Genomic DNA, 25,553 nt, shown 5'->3' on the forward strand with positions numbered 1-25,553 from the left:
GTCCCAGGCTCAGATTCAGCCTTTATTTACTTAGGGAGTCCAAGAGGGCAGCAGATTTTTTGGGTCAAGTGCTGTGAATAATTCCTTCACTTCTCTCTCCCCCACTGTAGAACACATATGGATTGGGAATCTTAATTCTATTATTTTTTTTATACAGTTTTATGTTTTTACCATTTGAACGTGAAACATGCTAAAAATCAGAGTAACCAACCTGGAGAAATAATCTTTTCTCCTGGCTAGAAGCATAAAAACGTCAACACTGATTCCTTGGAAATTTATTTTTACTAAGAGAACTACCTTCCCTTCCCCTTTTTCTTCTGGCCGGTACAAAGGAGCGCAGGAAGGAGAAAGGCCGTGAAGAAGGGATGTCCCTTTATTTTTCTGCCTCTTTATTGCTGGCCAGGAAAGGATCCGTTTTCTGCCTCTCCTGTATTACTTCCCCCAGAGAACTTTTCCAACGCGTAATTATCTCGCACCTACATTTTACACAGGCCCTTGCACATCTTCATCTCCTCATAAGTGTTTTGCATATAGGAGATGCCCCCAAGTCTCTACTGACTGTTCACAGAAACAGGATGTTACAGGATTGGGCAGAATTTGGAACAGGACTGCTTTACTCTCTGAATTGCTGATTTTATAAATATTCTCATGAGGCCCGTCACCCTTCCTCTGCCTTCTCCTCTGGTTGGGACAGAGGAAGGAGAAATGACAGGAGCAGGTGCATCCACCCAAAGCACGTTCCCAGGTCCAACTTGTCCCCGCTGGTCTTGTGAGAACCAGGCTAATGGTCGCTCTGGGCAGCACATCGCAGGCAAGATTAAACCCCTGAAAAGAACATGTGCACAGCTGGCGTGGAGGCTAAATTAGTCCAGATGGACCCGAGGACACAGTTAAGCGAGACGCATCCCGCAGCAGGAAGCCCACTGTTGTGACCACCAGCCCGGGAGGCTGTGCAGGTTCGTCCTGTCCCGATTCTCAGAATTTGCCTGGTCTCATTAAGTCCGACTTCTTTGGAAACAAGATGGATGCAGATCTAAATGACCACTAAGTGCTCTGGTTTGCAAGCTCGCAGCTGACCACAGAGAGCGGGCATGGAAAGCCTGTGTGTGGGTGTGGGGCACTGGGAGGAAGCCGGTTCCCAGGAAGGCAAAGTAAACACTGCAGAGATGATTAACTGGGGGGTGCATAATGCCCAGTGTGAACGCCGCTCATCCAGGAAGTGGCCTCTGCCTCCCCCTGTGTTGTGCTCCCTGAGTCCCTCACGCGGCAAGGATGCTACAGGTGCCGGTACAGCTAGTCCACCAGGGAGAGCTCCTCCCAGCCATGGCACAGCCCTTCAGCAGGAATCCACACTGCGTAAGGGCGTGTTGAATTAATGCAGACATGAATGATGGTTCATTGTGCCCAGAGTGAGTCTGATTGATGAAAGCCACAAATAACCCAAAACTTAGATTAAAACAATTTTAACCTCATGAAGCATCACTACAGCTACTGGCAACTCTGACACGTATGTATTAGGCTATAACCATGGGAGAGTATTTCGATCTAAGCACCTGTGGCCCTTCCCTCTACTCCCTCCCCTCCCTTCTTTCTCCTCCCCTCTTTTAACCCCCAGTCCCTGGCACATACCCTGTTTCCCCGAAAATAAGACCTGGCTGGACAATCAGCTCTAATGTGTCTTTTGGAGCAAAAATTAATATAAGACCCGGTCTCATTTTACTATAAGACTGGGTATAATTCAATAAACATAATATAATACCGGGTCTTATGTTAATTTTTGCTCCAAAAGACGCTTTAGAGCTGATTGTCCAACTAGGTCTTATTTTTGGGGAAACACAGTAGGTACCATTTACGTGTGGATGTCATTCTAAACTTGCAAAGTGGTAAAACAAGAAGCAATGGAGCTAAAAACGAGTGACAATGGCAGGGAGAAAAGGAACATCTAGAACACAAACTGTAAGAATATTTATGTCAGCTCCTGAGCACTTTGCAATTGATGATAAGCCACGATAAGGGTTACTGCAAACTAGATTTATGTGGATATTAATTTGCTTGTTGTTTATTATGAGGACCTTCAGCAGAGTCTGAGGGAATTCTAGCATGCGGAGGGTGGGAAACGTGGGGGTCCTCAGAGAAACAGAAGGTGGGAGGATACAGGGATAGACGGCCAGGAAGACAGTGTCGCGGAGACCACGGCTCAGCAGTCAAATCCTGGGGCAAGTCCAGGCTGAGGCCTTAGCATGGACAGTGTCCGTGGGGTCGAAAGGCTCAAACCTCCTAAAGAGGAGTTAGAGAAGATGCTGGAAGCCGTGAGTGTCCATCTAGAGTTACCCAATGAAAGCAAGAGAAGGGACAGGAATAGAATGGGCGAGGGGGTGGGAGAACATTTTCCAGAGTGGAACGTGGGTACGTATTTCTTTCAGTGGCAGAGGGTCCAGATGGAAAGGAGCAATTAGTAGTAGTTCTGAAATGAGACTGAAGCCGCTGGGGTGGTGGGGAGCCAGGCAGCTGTTTTCTGTTTTTCTCAATGGTTCAACTTTTTTTTTTCTTCTAATGAGAATAATAAAAATATATTTAAAACATAGAAAATGCTTTTTAAAAAAGGGATTGGTTTTTTGTTTAAAAAAAGAGAGGGGATAAAAATACATTCTGTCCGGAGGTTTATTTTATCCTCCGAGGTTTGTTTTCATCTGAGAGAAGAACATGGGTTAAAAAAAAATAGAGACATTTTTAAGTGGGGAGAAGAGAGGTCACGGAGCTCCTGCAGAACGTCTCGGACTCCCGGGGGCGGGGGCGGACGGTGGGGAACTTGCCCAGCGAGGCGGTGGGCGGGGCTGGGTGGGAGGAGGGCGGGAAAGCTCCGTAGTGCCCCCAGGCGTTCCCCCCACCCCCCATCTCCCCCCAACACACAGCCTCTAGGCACAGGAAGGATGTTTCAAAACAATTCCAACTTGTGGAAGAAGGGATGAAAAGCAAAAGAAGAATATAATCCAATAAAAGGCAGCCCCAGGTTTTCTTTCAAAACTGCTTCCTCCTGAACCCCTGTCCACCCAAATAGTAGCTCAAGTGTCTGTGTGGGATATTAAAGAGAATCAAAGCAGGAAATGTGGTCCTACGTTTAGTTTTTAAAATTGATTCCAGCAGAGCAGTCAGCACCACACCGTTTACTTCAAAACAGACTTTCTGATCAGTGGCTGCCAGGAGACCGTGGTTCTCCCCTCCCTTAGTGCCTGGGGCCCAAATGCATATTGAACTAGTTTCTTCTTTCTAAATGCGGAAAAATCAATTATGCCTCGCTTCCGGTTGGGGATCACTTTGAAGTAATAAAAGGAGAATGGAAATACCCACGTAGGCCAATGGAAAAAGATCAAAAAAGAATGACCCACCTGTCTGTCTCCCACCCCATCCAGCTGAATTAAGTTGAAGGTCATTTACACAAAAAACGGGCCAATTTAGAAAAACGTTAAGTTCAAAAGGCAGTGGAGGTTAAAAGGGATTCCTGTACTTTTACCATGCTTCTGTGATCTCAAAGCTTTGAGGTAGAAGAGCGATGGACTCTGAATACATCGGGCTTTTCTCCTTCCCCGTTCCTTTGCCGATGTTCCTGGCCTCCTCTGTCATACGGGGGGGGGGGGGGGACACGGCCTGTTGTTGCCCAGGCCACACAGGCTGTGCAGCCAGGGGACAGAAGGTCAGTGGCATGGGTGCTGTGGGGCCGGGTTCACTGCCACCACACGGGTGCGGTCTCCTTCCTAAACTGTCGGAAGTGTGTGGACAGCTGGGGCAGGAGGGAGGGCCGCAGAGTCCAGCCAGAAAGCCTCATTTATGGGTCGGGGGCACGTGCTGCACGTGCACGAAACAGGAAGAGCTGCTCCAGTACTCACGCCCCGCCAAGGGCCCGTCTTCCGTCCCTCTGTGGGACCTGGAAGGGACTGTATCTTGGAGAAGAAACTACGGGCTTACACTGTGTCCCTGATCTCGGCATCTTCCTGAGGGAAGGGCCCCCTGCCACCTCCCTGCTGGGGGAGCGGCCCTGGACATGGCCCAGAAGGGTGCACCCTGGTCACCAGTAATCAGATCAGGACTAGTGACCCGGCCCCAGGCCAGCAAGAGATGAGGTGGCTGGTGCCATTTTATAAGGTGTGGTCTGTCCCTGCAGCAAGGTCCTGCCTGGGCACAGGGTTCTGCTCCAGACACAGGTGAGTCAGGGAAGATGCCTGTTTATAAACCGACTCAGTGGGGCACCTAGTACCTCCAGGGATGGGAGGGGGTGGTGCTGTGCCCTCTGCAGGGAGGGGGCTGGACTCCACACTCACGACTCACTTCTGGGTCTTGGCTGGTTTCTCCGGCTTCTCATTGTACGGAATGACAAGGTCAACAGCCGTGTCTGGCTTCTGGAGGAGAGTTCCCAATTTGATCTTAATCTCCTTGGCCCTGAAAGGAGAGACGTAAGGGGGACGAGAAGACCACGTGAGCACATAGGTCTGAAAAAGTCAGAAACAAACATAACAAAAGCCCACTTCACTGTTGCGGCAGGAAGGACGCCAGTGTAGAAATGGGGGCACGAGTGCTAACAGTGGACATTTATGAAGTTCGTATGTCCCTGGTTAATATGCATTGCCTTGTCCAAATCTTCACTATTTTTATATGTATTCTTTCACCTTATATATGGCAGGTATTGTAAGCATGATTCCCACTTTACAGAATAAATTGAATGACAGTTTAAGCAACTCACTTAAGAGACCCCAGCCATTCCGGCTGGAGGTGGGCAAGCTCAAGCCATCCAACTCCGGGCTCACAGATGGAATGCTCCCTGCACTGCCTACCAGGCTTCGGAGGGTCTGGTTCTGGCTCTGCCATTAATTAGATGACATCTGAAAGAACCTTCAGTTTTTACTGGCAGACCTCAGTTCTCTGATCTGTAATATGACAGTCACCCAGGTGTTTTCTCCAGCCATTTCCAGCTGCAAATTTCAGTTACTCTGCTTGATGATTAACTTTTCTACGAAGCATTCTTCATTTACACGGATTGGTTTTTCCCAGCCCCTGCCCGCCGTTTCGTAACGGCCGCCGGGGTAGCTTCGGCGCAGGGAGCCCCCGGTGGACAGACACCGACTGCCAGTGGCTGACTTCAGCCGCCTCACAACCCTTTCCATCCGCGACACACTCGTGACGGCTGTGCTCAGAGCTCTGGGCTCGCCTCCATCATACAATGCCGCTGTTTTCACGCCCAGCCTCAAAACTAAGCTTCTGAGTTGTTCATTATTGTATAAGTCTAAACCTGAAAAGCACCAAGCAAATCTTAAATGTGAATCCGTAAGACAAGCCGTGTATATGGGAGAGCCAAACTGCTGTCCGTCATGGTCACCTTGGCACTTTATATATGCTTGTAAGACAGACTGTCAGACTGCACGATGGTTATTGATTTGTGTGTCTGTTTTCCAAGCTGGATATGAGAACTCTGCAGGCGGAACTGCGTCTTAAATACCTCTTAACTCCTGTGTGTAGCACAGTGCCTGGCAACACAGTCAACATTTCGAAAATATTTGCCAAAGTGAACTAAAAATATCTGGGTTCTGTTCCTCACAGATCTCCTGGTCCAGGCCCATCACAACCAAAGCCTTAAAGAGCCGTGATGAGGTCAGAGCTGGGCCCACGAAGGTTCTGCTACTATAAAAACACTTTCCTCATCCGTTTACATGCAGATGTGATGATTTCAGTAGATAAAATGTAGATGATTAGCAATCATGGATATCAGGAAGAAAAAGTTAAGAAAACCTACTGTGTAACTTGCCAAAAACATAATACTGAATCGTACCATAGTTTCGGTTAGTATTGTAAATATGATTTTAAAACTGTGACTTAGAATTAGTCACCTCCACACTATCCTTTCCTTTTCGTTTCTTTCTGTGTCCCTTCCTTCCCTAGGACCCTCTCTGTGGCTGAAGCCAACTGGGGTCCACGCCAGAGCTGACTGAGCTCAGCCGAGCACAGCCTGGGCCTGAAACTGGGGGGCTCTGCCGCTGGAGCGTATATAAACCCGAGAGTAAAAGGTCTCACTTTGCCCCCAGGCTCGGCAGGTTGCTTGCATTATCCTTTAGGTTTCTTTGCCCAGAATTTGGGGCAGACAAAGCAGGGCGTCCTGACAAGTCTCCCTGACGGCTGCCTGTGCTAAACCATGGGGCTCACTGAGCCCAGCTTTCCACACAGCAGGCGGCTTCTGCCAAGTTAGTTCCAACTGCGGAATCGTTTTCCCAAACTCAACTGTGTTCCCTCGCTTCAAGCACCAAGTCAAAGCATCCAAAAAACGACCCACAGGTTCCTAAGAATTATACTCACCATCTCCCACATTCTACCTCTGGCGACAAGAGCCACCAAACTTCCTATTTCTGAGGTGTGAAGTGGACACGTGCTACCCTTTCTGGCTGTGCGTGGTGCCACTGCCAGAAACGGTCCCAGTCTCCACCCCAGAACGTTATCCAGAAGCGCTCCTCGAGGCTCCAGACACCCCATGTCCCCCACATGGGGACTGCACGTGGGGTGGCACCTGTTGTCTTCAAACCCAGCCCTCACCCAGCGGTTTTGTCAGCAACACTTGGAGAGCGATTATCTGTGGACATTTCCCAGGCGCTCAGCCTTTAGTGTGGCTGGTTCTCTGGGGGGTGGTTTTGCTGTTTTCCGCTCCACTTCTGTTTCTTTCTCTTCTCCCTTTTGATCCATTTGAGCCACTCTGTGAAGAGGGCCGCACTGTCCTACAAACTCAACCTGCTTCTGACTTCCTGTGGCCACTGCCCCACAGAAACACGGTCTGCAAATGGTGGCTCCATCCCCAGACATGTCCCAAAGCCTTTCAGACCAGAGTGGGCCAGTGCGGTTTTCTGCCTCGCTGTGTGCAGGTGCCGTGGGGGTGATGCAGGAATCGCTGCCATCCAGAGTGTCCCCGTGGAAAGCCGTCTCCTTCCTCAGGGTAGACGTCAGATGGCCGTTTCCCCAGGTTTGTCCCGGGGTGTAAGCGAGAAAGGAAATGCAGCGCCTTGGAAGTACCTCTTTCCATGGCTTCACCTCCTGGCTGACCCAGGTTCACATACAGGACATTAAACAGTGTATGTGGGCCAGAAGTCTGCTTGGTTTCACCAGGATTTGGAGAGAGTACAGACAGTGACTAATATTGTCACATCTCTTCTCACAAAACAGTGCAAGTTAAAAGCCTGAAGAGCTGACAGATGCTGAAGTTGAAACCACTTGAAACATTTTCCTCTTTTTACAAAAGGATCTGTGTTACTACATTTGTTTTTCTCAAGCATCCCTGGGATATGATTTCCTCCCCCTTTCCACCCCCACAACCACCACCAGACTTAAAATGTAGGAAAGAAACACACCAAATGGAGACTCACACTAAACACAGGCTCAGACCTACCACTTCACTTTCCTCTTTAAGATAAAGTTGAATGTTTATCTGACGTTAATTGAATGTCAAAAACAACCCCTTCCAGAGAAGAAAACTTTCTCAAGTGTTGCGATTTTAACTTAGTCTCTGGCTCTACTTGACCACACACTGGGTGTTTTTCTGGCTGTGTTACAGGAATGCTTGTTAACAATTTCTGCCTCCTCTCACCGCCTCCCCCCACCCTTGTTATCCTTTGTTTTACAAAGAAAAACTTGTTTGGAAATAAAATCAGTTGGAAATGGCTGGGTGAAATTTTCATGAAAGGTTCAGAGGACGATAACGCTTTCTCTAAATGGGTCACATTACTGGTTTCCAACTGACAAAGGTTTGAATAATGGCAGGGTTGTGCAGTTTTACATCTGTGCCCTGTGTGGGTACGCTGGCCAGGAAATCCAATTTCCAAAGGTCCTGGCCACCTCGCTTGTTCCTACTGAGGGGCGAACTGAGTGAAAGTTATAAGGTGCACAAACGTGGGGAACAGGACAGGCGATCACTAAAATCAGAAGCATAGCTGAATTGTGAAAAACACAGTTATATTCAAGTAGAATGTATCAACAACCAAGTACGAGGTCCTGTGCGTGGAGTTGCAAGGGTTCCAAGGAGGTTCCTTGCCTCAGAGACTCCTGGAACCGCTGAGCACAGCAGCACACGCGTGACCTGTGTGCAAGGCGTGTCCTGGGCATTCGTGACGAGTGGATGGCGTATGCTGACACGAACAGAGGCCCTGCCCTCAAGGAGCTCAAATGTGTCCTCGTGTGCTAGCATGGAGACCGTGCACGGAGACGGGCTGTCCCAGCCGTGCCCACCACACTCCCAGAGCCACAGGCCATACCAGCCGTGCCCACCGCACTCCCAGAGCCACAGGCCATAGCAGCCGTGCCCACCACACTCCCAGAGCCACAGGCCATACCAGCCGTGCCCACCACACTCCCAGAGCCACAGGCCATACCAGCCGTGCCCACCGCACTCCCAGAGCCACAGGCCATACCAGCCGTGCCCACCGCACTCCCAGAGCCACAGGCCATAGCAGCCGTGCCCACCGCACTCCCAGAGCCTTCTGCCTTTTCCCCCACCTGCACTTCGGTCTCTGCCTGTTTCCTTGAGCACTGCCTGTCTCTGCTGTTAGCATGGCTGCCCCCTCCCCCCAACCCAGGCAGAGTCCATTCCAGCCTCAGCACTGACCCAGGGCTCGGCACTTAACAACTGCTCCATAAAGATTTACTCTATAAACTGACGGCTCGATGAACGAATGAGCAAATCCAATTGCTAGGTTATAGAAAAACTGCGTTTTGGGGTGGGGTGGGTGAAATATCGGGGTGTGCCACAGAATATGTCATTGAGGACTAGATGTGTCTCATTGGGCCAGCTGGGGAGAGATAAGGCCACTAAATGACCACAAAGACTTCAACGTAACTGAATTCAATTTCTGCCCCATGAACAGGTTGAAAATAGACAAGTGGGGCTCAAACTGAGCTGGCTCCTTCAGTGCCTCACACCAGGTTGGACGGACTCAGGGAGGGGCACCACAGTCACCAACAGCCAGCTCAGGAGCCATCCCTAGACCAGGACTTAATGGGACTTAAAAAGGAGCAGCGCTGGGGCAGAGACCAGCGCGTGGTCGGGCGGGGTCGTCCTGGGCCCCGGACACGTGTCAGGAACAGTCAGGAGGGAAGATAAGGTGGAAGGGGTTGGGGGTACAGGACAGGGAATTTATGATACATTTCCAAAAGAGGTCGCCCAACCGTCCCCGGCAAGGACCAGCCAATTAAATCCAACTTAAGTCTGTGTTGCAGGCGCCCCCTGCTGGCTGGGGGAGGCGGGCGCATCGGTGAGGAAGTAACTGGAGAGCAGACGGCTCCAGGCAGGAAGCTTGTTTCCTCTCTAGCCTCCTCAAAATGTAACACGTACCCAGGAAAGATAAATGGAAGTTTCTAAAGCACTTGTTAGCCACCAGTCTCCAAGCTGGAGAGTACCGTGGCAGCAGACCCGAGACGCAAAGGAAGAAAAGAGCTGCTGTGCGTTCTTGTGGCAGAGATTTGAGTCACAGGGACAGAACCTGAGCAGAGGGTGACATGAGAAGCGAGCCAGGGTATGCTCACCGCTGGACCCACCTAGAGACATTCATTCCGTTGGAGGCTGCACACAGCCTCTCGCTGGCTGCTCAGTTAAAACTTGACGTCAGGGGGTTGTTACTCATGGCTCACAAGACACAGGGATTAATAACTGACCTGGGAAACCCTGTGCACAGTATGAGAAAATGTCAGTGGAAAACCAGTCAGTGTTGGAACTGAAGCCCCAACACCCCAGGCTCTTCTGAACATGGTCCCTTGAAGTCAAGGTCGAGTCTCAGGTGCAGGGACAAGGCAGAGCCGGGTCACTTTGGTGGAGAGAGTGTATCAGTTTGGCATCTAACATTTTCCTGAATTCACCTACTTCAATTTGAACCTTACCTGCTGTAAAGTTTGTGAGGAGTGCATGAGATGATGCATGTAAAGGTGACACAGTGCCTGGTGCCTACATAGCATGTAAAACATGGTAGCCACCATCCCCACCATCCCCACCATCCCCACCATCCCCACCACCACCACCTCTACGTGTTTACTACCCATCTTATACCACATAGTCTTAGTTTGCACCAGTTTCCCTTAACTTCTGGGATATTAATATTTAATTGCATTAATGATTTCCTCTTGGTTGGATGAATGAAGTCCATGCCTTAAACATTACTTTTTTGGCAAAATAACAAAGATACTGAAGTGAGGGAATCAGGAAAAGTCAGAAGAAATTTCTGGCAGCTCTACACTGGGGAAGGTAGGAGGAGAGCCAGGGGTTACAAGCCAGGAAGGTCCTGGACTGCGTGGCAGTGATTCGAGAGGACAGTGAGCCGTGACCCCTGCGAGGCCATCTTTCGGTGCCCTGGTTTCTCCCTGCTGGTGAAATGCAGACCGGATGTGGACAGGTAGATAGAGTGTGGCCTTCCTTCCGGGTGTGTCCTCTGTCACCTGGGGGACAGACTGCTGTACACCCAGGTAAGGAAGACCACGTGAGGTCACGGGGCTTTCACTTGAATCACGTGATCCCTGAATCTAGGTGCAAGGACTCCACCCACAGTCAAGAGCTCACCCCTGCTCACAGCTCACAGGCAGAAAACAGGTGGTCGAGCAGCGCTTAACAATGGTAACTCAGATAAAACACACATTTACTGAGGTGTTCATTCACATTTTCCTCTCTATATAGTTTTTCCTCCTACTTTCAAGATATATGGAGGCCTTGCGCTACTTAAAATTAGAACTTTTAGAAGCACTGTTTTTTTCCAAGCATGGCCACACCTTACGCAAGGATTTCCATGGAAATTGAGATGTTTCCCATGTTTCTATGGCCTGTCTCTGACACACTCATCACTCAGGGTGGGTTACTGGGGGTGCTGAAGGGACCAGACAGGACAGAGGCAGTTTCCTTCCCTTTGACCTTCAATCCCCTGTCTTATTCCAAACATTGTTGGCAGGAGTTCTGGATTTTGGTAATTCACTTTGGAAGCCAGATGATGGATAGTGGGAAAATGGTCCTCAAGCTGAGGAAAACAGAAATTTATGGTTTATTCTGAGCTTCAGAGGTGGAGGGTCAGGAGGCATTCCCACAAGAGTCTTTCTGAGCATGGGTGGGACCCAGTCCTTGAGCGTCTCCAGGTTACTCTGCTTTAAATCACAAAGACAGACTTTCTAGTCATGGTTTCTAGTTGTTCATGGCCCTGCTTCGTTTAACTTGCTCTACGTATTACAGAAGAAGGAAATAGAAGTGGCACTAAGGGCACTGGAGAAGGAAGGAGGGAAGAAGAGCGAGGAAAATTCACCCAGACCTAAACTGACATTGACATGTGTCACGTCGCTTAAGAAAACTACAGCTCAGGGACACAGTGTGTCCTCCACGTGAACTTATGGAACAGATGCAAACTCATTTTCCCGAATACTCAGAACACTCGGCCAATATTTATCACTGCCAAATTATTAAAAGGGTTTGTTGAGCAAGATGACTGTTTCTAATTGGAAGGACAGAATTAGATGTCAAACCATTTCTTTTCTCATGTCCCCAACAACTTGTCACTATTCTTGTCATTATTCTTGAGATTTCTATTGTCAAGAACTGTCTATGCATTGGTTCGTGCATTCAGTTCTATATGCATTCACTTATCAGACTCTAACAGAGAAACCACTGTGTGGTTTCTAGTACAGAAGGCACTGTACTAGAGACCGGGGGAGTGCTTTACAAAATTAATAACAGAGTGTCCCTGACCTCAAATAGCTTCCACCTTATCAAGAAGATCTGTATACTTCGCTTCATTGGGACACAGCCACGAGGGACATGGTGGAACGAACCCTCGGCCAGAAGTCAGCGCACGGAGCTCTGGCACGCGGAGTGCACTGTCCGGCCCTGGGCCAGACACGTAACGTATGCGTGCTTCTTCACTGGAAAAGCAGTGATGCTGATACCGTCTACCTTGCAGGGTTAAGATGAGAATGAAATCACATCATATCAAACACCCACCAAAGTTGAATCTGAGGAAGGCAGGGTAAGAAGGATATGAGCCACAGGAAGATGGCAGCATTCTATGGGAGCTCAGGGGAGCGTTAGCTTCTCCCCGGGGGAGAACCAGACAGAGCGCCCCAGGGTGGGTACTGGGGGGTGAGTGATTGGGCCGCAGCTCTGAGTACCGGGAGGAGGAAATATTGGTTCCGACCCAACTCAGGTGCTCTCTCCCCATCTTTCTCCCAGCTTCCCAGCGATCCTTCCTGAAGTCTAATATGGAAGTCCACCTCTTCCTAAATCTGTACTAAAAATTCCCAAAGGTTTCCAGGTCCGTGCGTACGTCGCAGGGTCACCGTCCTGGAGACTTCTCCCCAGCATTGCTCAGAGCATGCCCGCGTTTCCTCCCAACGAGCAATGCCATTGGCCGTCACATGGAGAGCTGAGGGACGCAGGCCCCCCAAATTGTGTTGTTACTGGGATAGGACTTACTGAGTTAGAGGTCTGGGCTCAGGGTGGGGACGAGGTCCAGGGAGCAGGCACACGGTCTCCCAGCAGCAGCAAGAGGGGGCAGAGCAGGACAGTGTGGTGGGTGCCACCCCGCAGGGCGGAATGCAGACACGAGCAGCCTTAGACCAATGCAAGTCACAGCTGGCAGGAGACCAGCAGAGATAAAACACAACTGGGGAAAAGACCCGAGGACTTGGGGAGCAGAACCAGAGAGGGTACTAGGGATAACCCCAGGAGGAAGAAGGGAAGAACAGTGCCTTCTGCAGGGGACAGTGTCTACATAATCGCCTGAGATGCAGCCTGCAACCTGAGAAGTTTTCACTAAAGGTGACAGAAGGACAGTCTACAAGGCACAGAAACAAACAGAAGAAGGGGGCGCAGGTGGCCTGGCAGAAATTAGATTCCCACATCTCCCTTGGTGGTAAGCTAAACAGCCTGCCCCGCCCCCCCACAAAGATGTCAGACATGGTTGCCCTGTGTGGCACAAGAGACTTTTCAGAGGTGATAAAGTTAAGGATCTGAGATGGGGAGATGCCTCTGGATTATCTGGGTGGGCCCAAGGCCCCCACAAGGCGCCTGATTTATGAGAGAGAGGCAAGAAGATCAGAGTCTGAAAGTGAAGTCCCTTGGGAGCAGAGAGAAGATGCCACACCACTGAGCTGCCGGTGAAGGATGGATCCCGATGTGAGAACATCCAGGAGACGGCTCCTCCCTGGAGCCTCCAGGAGGACTGGGTCCCCACCCACCCTTTTTAGACTTCTGCGCTCCTGAACGTAGGAGAATGAATTGGTGTTGTTTTCGGCCGCTAAGCTTGTAGCGATTGTTATAGCAGCTGCGGGAAACTATTCCGCCCTCTCAGCTTTTAATTGTCAGACTTAGTTAACCATAGAAAAGAGACTTAAAGGGGTCACTGTCCTCTCATTTTGATTCTATCATTCCATTTTCAATTAACAGGTACTTTTAATTCTTTTCACCTTTGCTGACTGGTCTGCTCTTCAGCATTTACCTAATTTCCCTGGGTGGACTAGTTATTTCTCCTAATCTTGCTCCTTCCCTCCTCAGCCCCAGAACTCAAACCAGCGTTTATAAGCACAGACCTGTAGTGTCCTGCAGGCTTCGTGTTTACACACATACATGTGGGACATACGTTGTGCATACATACATGCGTCATGCTTACGGCACACGCTATCTGAGTTACTCCCTGGGTCCTGCATACGGCAGGTATAGTTTTTTTTTAATCGAATTAATTTAGTAACTATAAAACTGTCCAGGAAGGTACGGCTGGGTAAGGGGTTCTGACTTGACATCATCTAAGAATAAACTCATCTCTTCCTCTTAAAAAGATTTTCCCCTCCAGCTACCCAGATTCTGCCGATCGTCCATTTGTCTAGTCACCACAAGCTCAGTGGGTTACCTGGGATCGCCCTTCCTTTCTGCCCTGTCATCCCGTCGTCTCGTTTACTTTCTAAGGTCCCTTGAAAGGGCCATTCCATGTGAGTCCACTCCCACAGCCCCTCCTTAGCTGTATGGGGAGAGGGAGATGGCTGGATGCTTTCCACTTCACTGCTCTGGCCCCTTTGAGACTTGGCAGCACAGTCTCCCAACATGCAGATAGTGAAGAAAAACCACACACACAGAGAAAGCACTGGTTCTCCAGCTACCTAAATGGTTTACTCACACTCACAGAACGCATAACCGTTTTAGAGCTGCTAGCAATCGGATGAGGGAGGTGTAAACGTTATCCCCAACTGGCAGATGAGAAGACTGAGTCACCGAGAGCTCTGGCAATTTGACCAAATCACCCAGCAACTGGAGTCCAACCCAACCTCATTTCAGCTCCTGGGCCCTTAGCTATTCTACAGTATCGCCTGTCATGACTTTCTTTTCTGTCCGAGAAGGAACTGGGCTGGGACCCTGCTCCTGCTCTCCATCTGTGACTCTAAGCTGCGCATACTAGAGAAAAGGAGCAGAGCTGGTCAGTTAGGGTCATTATACTTTCATTCTGTGCCTGTGTGTGACCAAAATGGCATGATGCACTCATTTCTGGGCGTCCCAAGTGTCAGCTACCTTTGCTCTTCTTGTCATCTTCACGTTTACGCCAATATCCATTAAAAACAAAAAAATGTGGTCTGTCAGTGGCTCAGGAAAGTGGCATGCTTCCTTTCCCACCATGGTGCAGCCCTCTGCCCTTGAATTCCTGCATAATTAAAAACATCAGGACCCTGTCTGGACCAGGAAGGAGACAGAGGGCACACTATTCTTCGTGGGTCTGGAGGATAAATGTTAGAGGACGATTGACAAAAAGGCTTTAAAGGCTTGTTGAGCTCACAGATGAGAATTTTGAGAACATCCTACCCAGCAGTGAGTGTCTTCCCTTGATGTTGCAGCTAAAGGAAAACGTGTAAGGTTCAAAACATGAAGGTGGGAGGCACGAGCTGCCTAAAAAGGAAAACATCCCTGTCCATCTACCTGCACTCATCGGAGAGAAAGAAAACGGCTTCACTTTCCACGTGTCCACATGGATCTCAGTCCATCTTTTATCTGAGTCATAAAAACAATCAGGTGTGTGTGTGCACACGCGTGCATGTGTGTGTTCACGTGACAGGTGGTTCAACGCGGGGGATTCAGGCACACAGTCTGGGCCCAACACCAGACGCAGGGGACCGGCTCCCCTGAGAAAGTCAGTCCCGCACTCCCGCTGAGCCAGGTAAACAGAAGCTGCCAAAATACAGCAAAGTACATTGTTAATGGAACAGCTCAAGTCTTCCTGAACTTCCTGAATCCCCACAGACAAGTGTCTCATCGAGACCCAGGTGTCCCGCACAAGTAAATGTCAGAAAGTAGTAGCTCAACCAAACGGCCCACACGCTGCACTCCTGGTAACAAGCACTTACGGAATAGAGCGCTTCACATTCTTCAAGCATTTCACATCACATGGAGTCTCTGCCTCTGACTCTAGTATGATCCTTCCAACATCTTTCTAGAACAGACTGTTATAAGGATCTGCAATGGGCTGGCTGTTGCTTTGAGGGGTGTCTGGGAAGCAGTTGGAAAGCAGAAAGGAAACCGTGTGTGACGTGGAATAATGCCGGTGGCCTCATTTCCTGTGCATGAAGGCAACGTGATTTTCAGCTAACTACTGTCCAAAGCACTCAGAAACTGCTTGGCTGTGTCCTTTCAACCCTGAAAATTTCAGGCTGTGTTCTTTGATCTCGACATGGCACTTGCAGAGCAGGCCTTGTAAGGACACCCGTGTCTGGCCTTTCCGGGAGCAATGCGTTCGCCGAGGAGTCCAGTCACGTAGCCTGGGCTGTGCTCATGCCGCACGCTCCTTGGACAAGGCTGAGCGCCCGACAGGCCTTCCAGGGAAGAGCCCATTGCCCCGGCCCGGTCAGCTGTGTAACGGCTGCCCGACTGCCCTCATTCCAGCCTCAGGATGGAGCGCTCACTCTCAAGGCAATGACCCGGCCTCCTGGCAGCATTCAGAAGTGTGCGAGTGGCCCAGGGGACACCGGGTGTCACCACCCCCAAGGTCAGGCGTGGCTCTGTCCTGGCTTCACTTTCCCCTCTCACCCACAAGCACTCCCACTCTTAAGAGGGAAGTCAGTCAGCTGTAAACAAGGTATAAGAATCATAGACTGTCAGAATCTGTGATGTCGGAACTCATCAAAATTTACAAGAAACCGAGACCGTCTTTTCCTTCACGGAATTCACCAGAATGAAGTCACTTCCCACTGCATGTAAGTATCTATTTTCATGAGCTGGGAGTTTATTCTGAATTCGTCACAAGCATTTTTAAAGAAATATGGGGTTCCTAATTTAGTCCACTGAGCTCCAAAGTGGCTAGAAGAAGAATGTGTGGTTTTAATTGATTGCTGCTTTGAATCTACACGCAGAAGTTAGTTCCCTGGCCTTCCTGTAGCAAGTGGGGTGAGATGCAAAATTAGAAGAAAAATGCAATCTTTCCTCAAAATACATGGCATGTACCATGGAACAACAGGTGGGGACACTGGGACTGTGCAGACCATCAGGTCATGGATTCAGCACCTTTTCTGAATTCCATGGTGAGGCCTGTGGACGCAACGGCCCCGACTCCCCCCAGCTGGTGAGGAGCCCAGGTGCCTACTCAGGACGGGACGCCAGGGGTCCTAAGTGCATCTGCATGAAGTGCTTTCGCTTAACTGGAGCCCAGCTGATTGTAGAAAGAACACTAGTCCACGGCTGGTGTGTATCGACCTAAGAATGACAAAATTCAGTAACAGTAAAAGGATCCTGATTCAGACACTCCACCTGCAAAAAGGCCATTCAGAGTATTGAATGTCTACTAACATCAAAGAATTGTTGGTCACTTTTTAAGTCCGGTCATGGTTTTCAATGCCTTCTAAAGAGTTGGCATATTTTTTAAAAAGAGAGATCTGCTGAGTGAGTTATGGATGGATTGGTAAGAATACTGTACTGTCTTACAAATTCACCTTTATTGTTTTTTTAAGAGCTGAGGTTATGACAAGGGAGGATGAAAAGAAATGTTTTATCGAAGGCTTTGCACACAAGTGAGATTTCTCCCACATTTTCCTGACTACGTGTGAAGAGGAAAAGGAGGGAAGGAAATGAATTATTTCGTAGGGGTCCACCTGCTAAACACCAGCCACTATGTACATGATTTCATTTATTTCTTTGAGCATCTCTCCCACCAAGATAAATATCCTCATTTACAGGTGAGGAAAGGAAGCTCAGAGAGGTTCTGTACTTCCCCAGCTTCACACAGCGAGGAAGTAACAGCGGCCAACTTAGAACCTCCACGTCCCTCCAAGTCCCTTTCTCTCCTGAGCTGAGGGCAAAGCAGAGGACAGGCTTGGGACTCAGTCCTTCCTGCTCTGGGTTTCTTGAACATTTCTAAACCCTGTCGTCTTAGGAGTCGTGTTCTCAGGCAGCCGAAACCCCTCCGGCTTTCAGTGTCTTTGTCCTCTGGGTGACGCAGCCTTTAACACACAGTGCAGGCCGGGTCATTTACAGGAGGAAAGAGATAGGACACTGGTATCTGTAGCCTCCAGCCATAATCTGGTTCCTGCTACTAATGATGGATCCTGACTGAACTGATTCAAGTTCAGCCAGCAGGACAGACAAGCCATCAGCACTGGCCCTGGAGACATCAGGTCTGTCCCTAGATATCACCTGTCCCATAATAGGGACAAGTCCTTGCTAAAGAAAGAGTTACACATCCTTTCAGGGGTCATCCCAGATGTCAGAGCCTGGGGTCTGAGCTGCCACCTGGTGACTCAGAGGAGAGCAGGGAGAGGCAGCTTGTTGGAAGGCAGGGTGTCCTTTGCAGCACTGTGACAGGAGCCACATGAGAGCGACTGGAGGGCTTCATCTGGTGACGTGAGCCAACGGCAAAAGGCCTGAACGGACTCCCCTCTGCCAAGGCTTTCCTGAGGGGATCACAGAGGCGCTGGCTTCTCCCGTCTCCTGACCCCACACACACCCCCCTTAAGAGGCAGGAAGCCCTCTTTATTTTGCAATTCGCGCTTTTCCCCACTGTGGCCTAGCACCACTGCTGTCTGTCTGTCCTGCTTCCCCAGGCCCTTGGCAGCACGCCCGTCTCCACTTGCCGAGTTTCCATGTGCACTCCGTCGACAGGTATCGCCAATGAGTGCCTACTATGTGCAGAGTTCAGACTGCCTTTTTGGTAACTGACTTCTGTAGGCAAAGGGGATAAAGATCTCCCCCCAGCAAACCTCTTTAGTCTTCAGAGTCGGGAGAGGACGGGCTATGACGGTTCCAAGGAAAGGCTACGCAGGGCGTGAGGCTCGGGGCGGCTGTGGTTGCGAAGTCCCAGCTCCCTCCTTGCCCGCCTGGGACAGAACACACGGGTTGTGCAAAGATGTCACCACGCCAGCCAGGCATGCTGGGCCATCGCCTCTCACGCGTCTGGACCTGCCACCCTGGCCTGGACTGCGTTCCCGCTCTCCCTTGCAGCCTGGACCTGGCCGTGCCTCTGCCTGCGCAGGCGGAGCGGCTAAGCCTTGATGCAGCGACGACCCTGTGCCTTCTCGCAAAGTTCTCCCTGAGCCCCCACACGGCCCCTACTGCCCCCACTTGTGCTTCCTTGTAAGCTGTACATTTGTTCCTTCCCAGGGCATCTCCACAAGGGGGGAGGGGGGCTAATTTCTTCTACTTTGTCTCCCTAACTGGGCTGATGTTCCCTTGAGAAGGTTTTGGTCCTTATTCTTCCTAAGGCAAGTCTAAAGGTTTGGAAGGCAATCCAGAGAAAAATCAACATTGTTTCCTCGGTGAGAATTGAAACCAAGCTTTCCTTGGTGACTCCCCAAGCTGTATTAAATGGCTCATGCATTTCCTTCATCATTGCAGGGTTTCTCAGAAGTATTTGCTACTGTATCATAAGACTCTCCCTTAGCCAGAGCAAGCTTCAAATTCACAGTCACGCACAGAAAGCTGCGTCCTAAACTCAACTAGAGCCCCTGCCACACGTCTTCAGGCTCCCCAGGTGATCTTGTACCCATCCTATCACCTCATCAAGTTCAATGGCAGTCTTTAATTCACTCGGGCGCTTATTTTTTTTCTACACTTGACTCAAGGATGTACTCAGGGCTTGAGAAAAAGCGTATCCATCCCCTTACTCCTGCAGACCCAGGGTCCTTGGCCCACTCTGTGTGGTGCTTCCACGTGGCTTCGCGACATTGAAAGAAGCTTCGTTGGTTAGTGGCCCTGCTCATTGGGTACCTTTCTGCTCTAAATGGTCCACACTGAGACCCACAGAACCCAGAGAAGGTGGGGGGAAGTTGAATGTTTAGTCAAATGACAGTAAAGACACAAACGTCACCTTCCCCATTTACTCTCTGCAAGTCCTGAGAACGCCAGCACGACCACACAGGCGCGAGGCCAGCAGCCCCCGTGAAGTGTGGACTAAACACCCCCCACTCGCAGCCCTCATCATCCTCAGCAGCGATCTGACATGAGCCGGACACCTGGGCCCTGACGGGTCTGTGACACTTCATCAGCACCCCCGGGAGACGCCCCGGCAGCAGCTCAGTCTTCTTACTCCTCACGCCCCTTTCACTGTAGTAGAGACAGAACTCGGTGTCAGGACTCGTCAACACTGACGGACGAAAATAATAACGGTCACACGGGTCGCTTTATATTATGGTGACAACTTTTTGGAAGTCGTAACAGTAACATTTCACTTGAGAATACGCGCATCTTTTTCCAAAGAACACTGTTTACTTGTAAAAGAAATTAAACTTGTTCAGAGAAATTCAAGAGACTCTGAAAATAAATTTTCACAAGCAGCCTAAAATTCAAGGTTGAAAATCACTGGTAAAAGTAAGAACTTCAAATGGCTCGAGGGTCCTTTCCACTGTCAGGTCCCCACCCACAGAACACAGGTGTCAGTACAGTATGTCACAGGTACACACTGTGGGCTCACACGTTTGGACTATTATTAGTCTCTTTAAATATAAAAACATGTGAGGCCAACCTGGAGGTTTAGAAAGTAATGGTCTTAAACAGCTAAATAAATACGTAAATAGAACTTCTGCAAAAACATCAACATTGACTCTGACTTAATGCTTCTCTAAGCATTGGGACAGGTATTTTCTAAAATCATCGCTTCCCTTACACAAAGTAAATCTGCTTCCTTGTAAATCTCATTAGAAGCACTGCTTCTGCCAAGGCTTCGATTTTAGCACAGAGTTGGGGGTTCTTGATGAGTTTTTATTAATCCACTCTTTTCTGCTCCCAACCTTTTAGAGAGAAATCAGGAAAACTTTCCTTTTAATTGCGTCTCTCGCTAGTCGCTGAAACCAGATGTATCTCCCTTTATTTAAACTACGTTAGCATTGGGAGGGATGTTAGAGAACAGCCCAGGAAAGTGAAGTTGCTCGTGGGTGTAAATTTAGATCATGACAAACCGCGTCTGCTCCTTGGTCTTTACCAGCAAGCTTCCCGCTCTGATAAATGACAACGTGTTGGTCAGACTTCTGCAGCTGAATTCTATTTCAAATGCACCAGAGAAGTTGCAGTTTAACTTTTCAATGGCACTTTCCATTAAAAACAGGTTGTTCTGTAATGCATGTATGTTGTCCTAATTTCTTTGATGTGGAGATTTAAATATCTGTATCTCAGCCTTGAGGCACAGCCCTGCTCCTTTGTAGCTTGGGGAGAAGACATGGAAAGTGGGGAGCCGGTGGGGATGGAGGGGGGGAGAGGCAGAGAGCAGAGCTGGGGGCGGCAGGCTGGGAAGCACTAAAAGCCTCTTCCCATAGGACAGAGCCTCGGATTCTTTCCAGGAGCGCATGCTAATAGCTCCCCAGCTGCCAAACGCCCCCAGGAAGGATCGCAGTTGGAAATAAGACTCTATTTGCGATGGTAACACATGGTGAGAAAGTGTGTAATCGGACACAGTAATTACAGGGTTCAAACACATGCCCATAAATGAACAGGGGTCCAGGCAGTCTGCAAAAAAGCCGTTCCTCTGCCCCTCTATTCTATCCTACGTAAACACTGTCCCATCCCGGAGCACGAGAATTGACTGTGCATGAAAAGATACAGAAAGTGACTCAATACCAATGCTGCTAGTGAATCAGACAGGAAACAGTAAGGAACCCATGGGAGGAATGTCCCATCCACGTGCCTCAGCCAACGGCAGGCACGTTGACAAGAACACATGCGGTGACATTACGAACGACGACGTCCTGCTAACAAACATTCGTGGAGTAGTCCCTGAATGCCAGGCAGTGTGTCATAGCATCAACAAAGTGCCTGGAGGACAATTTGAGCGTTAATTGTTCCCTAATTAATAAGGCAAGATTGGAGATTTACCCACTGCCTGAAAGCACAGAACAATTCGAAGAGAAAGTGGGCTAACGGCACCCACTGAGGTTGTGGTGAAAGGTAAACTATACTTCTCTGAGTTGCAAAAACGGAAAAGGAACCAACTGTGCATTATCTCGTATTCAGGGAACTCCGGGTCTCGGCTTCCTAGGGAGCGGGACGGGCTGAGAGCAGCAAGTCCCACACTGCACCTGCTCTCCCCTCCAGGTCCAGGGCCCATGTCACCCTGCTAGTAACAGTGACGTGTGTCTTTACAGACACTCTGTGCCTCTGACAACAGGGAGTGAGGGTAGGTTTTATTTTCAGTCACTGCACAGTTCTGTTGCAGACAAATCCCTTTGCTAGAATGCCGCCTCTGTAACCATCATTTGGAGGTTATTTCTAGAGTGAAAGTCGCCCAGAAGACCTGCGGTTGTAAGCTACAGGAGTCACAGGTGCCCATCGGAGAGCTCTGCCTTCTTAAGCGGACGCAGCCAGTGCCTTGGGGCGGGGGAGGCAAGGGGGGCTCGGCGTGCAGAGGGCCACCTTCACCTCCTTTCAGGAGTGAGGGCTCACCCCAAATGTCATCAAATCCAGTCTTAAGAAGAAAGAAGAGGAGAAACAGCTCACCTCTTTGCATCAGGTAGGATTGTTAGGGTAAGTTTTCTAACAAGCCCGACGTGTTCTAATTACGCAGCCCAGGCACTTGGGATCCCCTCCAGAATACTGCCCAGTTTGAGGGTAACCAGGCAGCTTCAGACCTGTTTCTGCACGTATCTAAAAGAGAACGCCACCTAGTACCAAGCCCTGTGTCCCCACGGCTTTCCTCTGCCTGGCAGGCAGTCCGGCTGCTTCTGCCTGATGGGTGACGATAGAATACACAAAGAGAAAGGCCCTGGGTCCCATGCAAACCGGCCTCCTCCCCACTTGAGCACACTGACACCACTAACATGGTGCCCTCTCTGCGGGTTCTGGGCGGGCCGTGCCGTCACTCATTCAGGCCTCAAAACCAGCCAGCCCGTGAGGCTGGCACTCAGTAGGTGCACTTTACAGATAGGAAACAGAGACGCAGAGACCCAGCAACCAACAGGCTCCTGACCGCACTGACTGCACAGCACCTGGAGGACAGTCACTTGCTCAGAGGGGAAGATGGACACCCCGGTGTCCTGGCTGGGAACTTCCACGGGACACAGCTCCCAGACTGCAGTCAGGCACCCCTCAGTCGCCTGTCCCCACTATGAGGGCCCTCGGTTGCAGCTGGGTAACCTCCCCAGAGTAAAGACTCCCATTCCTCCATCTCTTCAGCCAAAAGAACTGGTCTCACCTTTCCAGGCATGACTGGGGTAAAGCTGCAAGTCCTTTGCACATTTTCGCAGGTGGCCCTCGGCTTTGAGCTCAAATTCTTAACCGTGGAGTGAACAGGTCTTCGCAAACCTCAGATGTGCCTGGGCCGGTCCCTCTGCGGGATATATAGAGGCCCTTCCCGGCTGGCTGGGCTCGGACCAATCCAGAGGCTCAGGAAGCTCTGGCTGGGAGTGGCCTCTGCAAGGCGGTGCGTCCCTCTCTGGTGACCCCGCTGGGCTCGCAGCTGCTCCCACCAGAGCTCTGGTTGCTCATCTGCTGGGCAGGGTCCTCCTGTTCTCACTGGAAATCTGGAGCCTGTCACAGGCTCCAGGACAGCGAGGGCCCTTGGAGACCACTTAGCGAGACTGTTTCTCAGGACACATGTAGGGATGAATCGTAAAATGTTTAGACGAAATAACACATCAACACTCGTAATATTTTATAATTTTCATTACAGCGTCCTCTTAACCCATGATTATTGAGATGTGGGGATTTTGTTTTTGTATTTTACTTTCAAAAAGTATAATTTTTAATGTAACACTGCGTTGTGGACGCGTGATTTAACTGCATCACAGCCAAGATAATGGGGTCTGGAAATTTTAAATTCTGTTGAAATGTCCTGTCGATTAGTTTTTGGCAAATAGTCCTTATGTGCTTGGGAAAATGTAGATTTGCTTTTTCTTAAAGACAAGGTGCTACACAGCTCTACCTATTGCAATTATGCATAAAATCCGAATCTTCTGCACACTTACTTTTGATGTTTATCAGTTCCTGCTATCTTTTCATATTCCCAACATGACAGATTTTTCATTTTCTTCTAGTAACTGAGATAGTATTTTCTTTGTACGTTATGCAGCCGTCCTGTTAGAAGCCTACAAGGTCATGGTCATTTTAATCAAGTGACATGTATAGGTATCTGTCACTGTCCCTTTCAATGATGTTTGCTCTACAGTCAGTACTGTCCGACGTTAACATTTCCACCTCACCTCTGTTTTGATTAGTACTGGCTTATGCTCATCATTTCTGGGTCTTTTTTAAATTAAAAAAACATATCTCTGTATTTCAAATCCAATAGTCTCTGTCCCTTAATAACTGGTAAGTATAACTGCTTTCCATTTGTTGTGATCGAAAATATACGTGGATGTATTTTTACAACCCTATTTTGTGTGAACATTTTCCTTTTTTTAAACAGTTTATTTATTCCTTTCTATTATGCTTTACTCATTTGATAGTTATACATTTTATTGTTTTCATGGTTACCCATAGATTTTTACTGTGTATGTTAAATTAATTTTAAGAGACTCCACATTACTTAGTGTGTCTCTCCTGTCCCCAAGTAGAACAAAATCCCCACAAAACAGTAAGCCATTGTCCTTTTCTAATTACTCCAGTCGCTAGGAGGCTAGCCGCCTGTAACAGAGTTTTTGCCCACTGTTGTTTTTCGTCTCAGACGTTTCCACTTGTTTCTACAAGGATCTGGGGGAGTGGACTTTACAAATCCCTGTATTTGTAGAAAAAAGTTAGGCGGGTTGTAGAACTGTTGTAGTAGCATTTCATTCCTTTTCACTGAGCGTTTTGAAGGCATCTATCTATTACACGTCCCCACTTCCTGGCATCTGTCGCTGCAGGTGTCGCTGTGCTGGCCTCGTTCTGAGCGTCTCCCTGGGAGCCTCAGGCTTTCCTCCATTTCCAGTGTGAGGGGCACAGAGCTGGGCCTTCTCTCTGATCCTGCCTGGCGTGGAGGACTTCCCGACACGAGAGCCCACGTCTTTCCTCGGCTTTAGAAATTCTCGGCAAGTTGCCTCATTGCTCCGTTGTCTCTACACTTTCTTGGAGCTTCCAGTAGACAAGGTTGGGTATCACTTTCTATCCTCCATTTCTTCCCTTCATTCTTACACTTTCATCTCTTGAAGTTTCTGAGTGGCATTCGGAAGGATTTTCTCAGGGTTACCTTCCAGTTTGCTGATTCTGAATTCAGCTGTGCAATTCTACTGTTTACTCTTAGCATGAGGCGTTTTCTTTTTAAAATGTTAATGGCTACAAATTTAATTTCTAAGATTTCTGCATGACCCATTTGAATAAAGATTCTTGTTCTAGTTTTATAACTATAATGTGCTGCTTTAGTGCCTTAAATGTTTTAAAAACACTCGCCTGCATTTTAAGGGATGCCAACGGCCTTTCAGGAGGGCAGTGTGACATCGCGGTTTTGAGCACAAACTGGAGGGAGAACGTGCCCCACTCAAACGGTAGCTTCACCACTGACTGACTGCGATACAGACAAATGACCTAACGTGTCGGCAGCTCGATTTTCTCTATAAAGTGAAACCTAAAGGAGAGAATGACCGAGAAGTGTTTGTACGAGGGCCGCACAGTAAGCACTCACTGAAGACTCACTACGAAAACTAACTCCTGTTGTTTTTCATTTGTGTTCCACGACCCTGAATGTCCTGGTGGTTTTAGTTCCGGCCTGGGATTTTATGTTTTGTGGAATTACCTCCTGGGCGTTTTTCTCCCCAGAGTGTCCCGGGTGTCACAGACGGCGTGATGCCCAGGTTTCTGGTTTCTACCAGGTTTGTGTCCTGGCTGGAGCTTGGGGGTGGGGTGGGGTGGGGGTGAACAGCTTAAATCTGGGCCGTGCACGTGGAAGACCCACACGACAAGCACTGGATGAAGTTCTGAAATGAGGAGGGAGCTGGAGGGACAGTCGTGGAGTTGGCTCCGGTCCCGCCCCAACAGCTTGCTGGGGAGATCAACCTGCAGATAACAATTTCTGAGGAGCTGTGGGTGCTCCTGAGGAACTCCAAATGTAAGAAACCTGCTGGTGAAAGGGACATGACGAAGTGGAAGCAGTGAGTCCAGACACTTCTTTCAAGAAGGAGACACGTGACACGGTAACTTGAGC

General features: G+C 49.3%; 1 protein-coding gene across 2 annotated transcripts in view; it reads right to left on the reverse strand.

The window, feature by feature from the left end:
* The window catches only part of RGS5 (regulator of G protein signaling 5), a 35,183-nt gene extending 12,416 nt beyond the window's left edge, over positions 1-22,767 (reverse strand). For both annotated transcript variants that reach the window (XM_033092689.1, XM_033092688.1), the window contains exons 1-2: positions 22,632-22,767; positions 4,324-4,434 (exon numbers count right to left, since the gene is read on the reverse strand). In XM_033092689.1, the coding sequence (XP_032948580.1) occupies positions 4,324-4,434; positions 22,632-22,675 (155 nt within the window). In that variant the 5' untranslated portion in view covers positions 22,676-22,767. The remainder of the gene's footprint in view (positions 1-4,323; positions 4,435-22,631) is intronic.
* Positions 22,768-25,553: the final 2,786 nt, after the last annotated feature.

This window comes from Rhinolophus ferrumequinum, chromosome 22 (assembly GCF_004115265.2).
Source record: "Rhinolophus ferrumequinum isolate MPI-CBG mRhiFer1 chromosome 22, mRhiFer1_v1.p, whole genome shotgun sequence".
NCBI lineage: Eukaryota > Metazoa > Chordata > Mammalia > Chiroptera > Rhinolophidae > Rhinolophus > Rhinolophus ferrumequinum.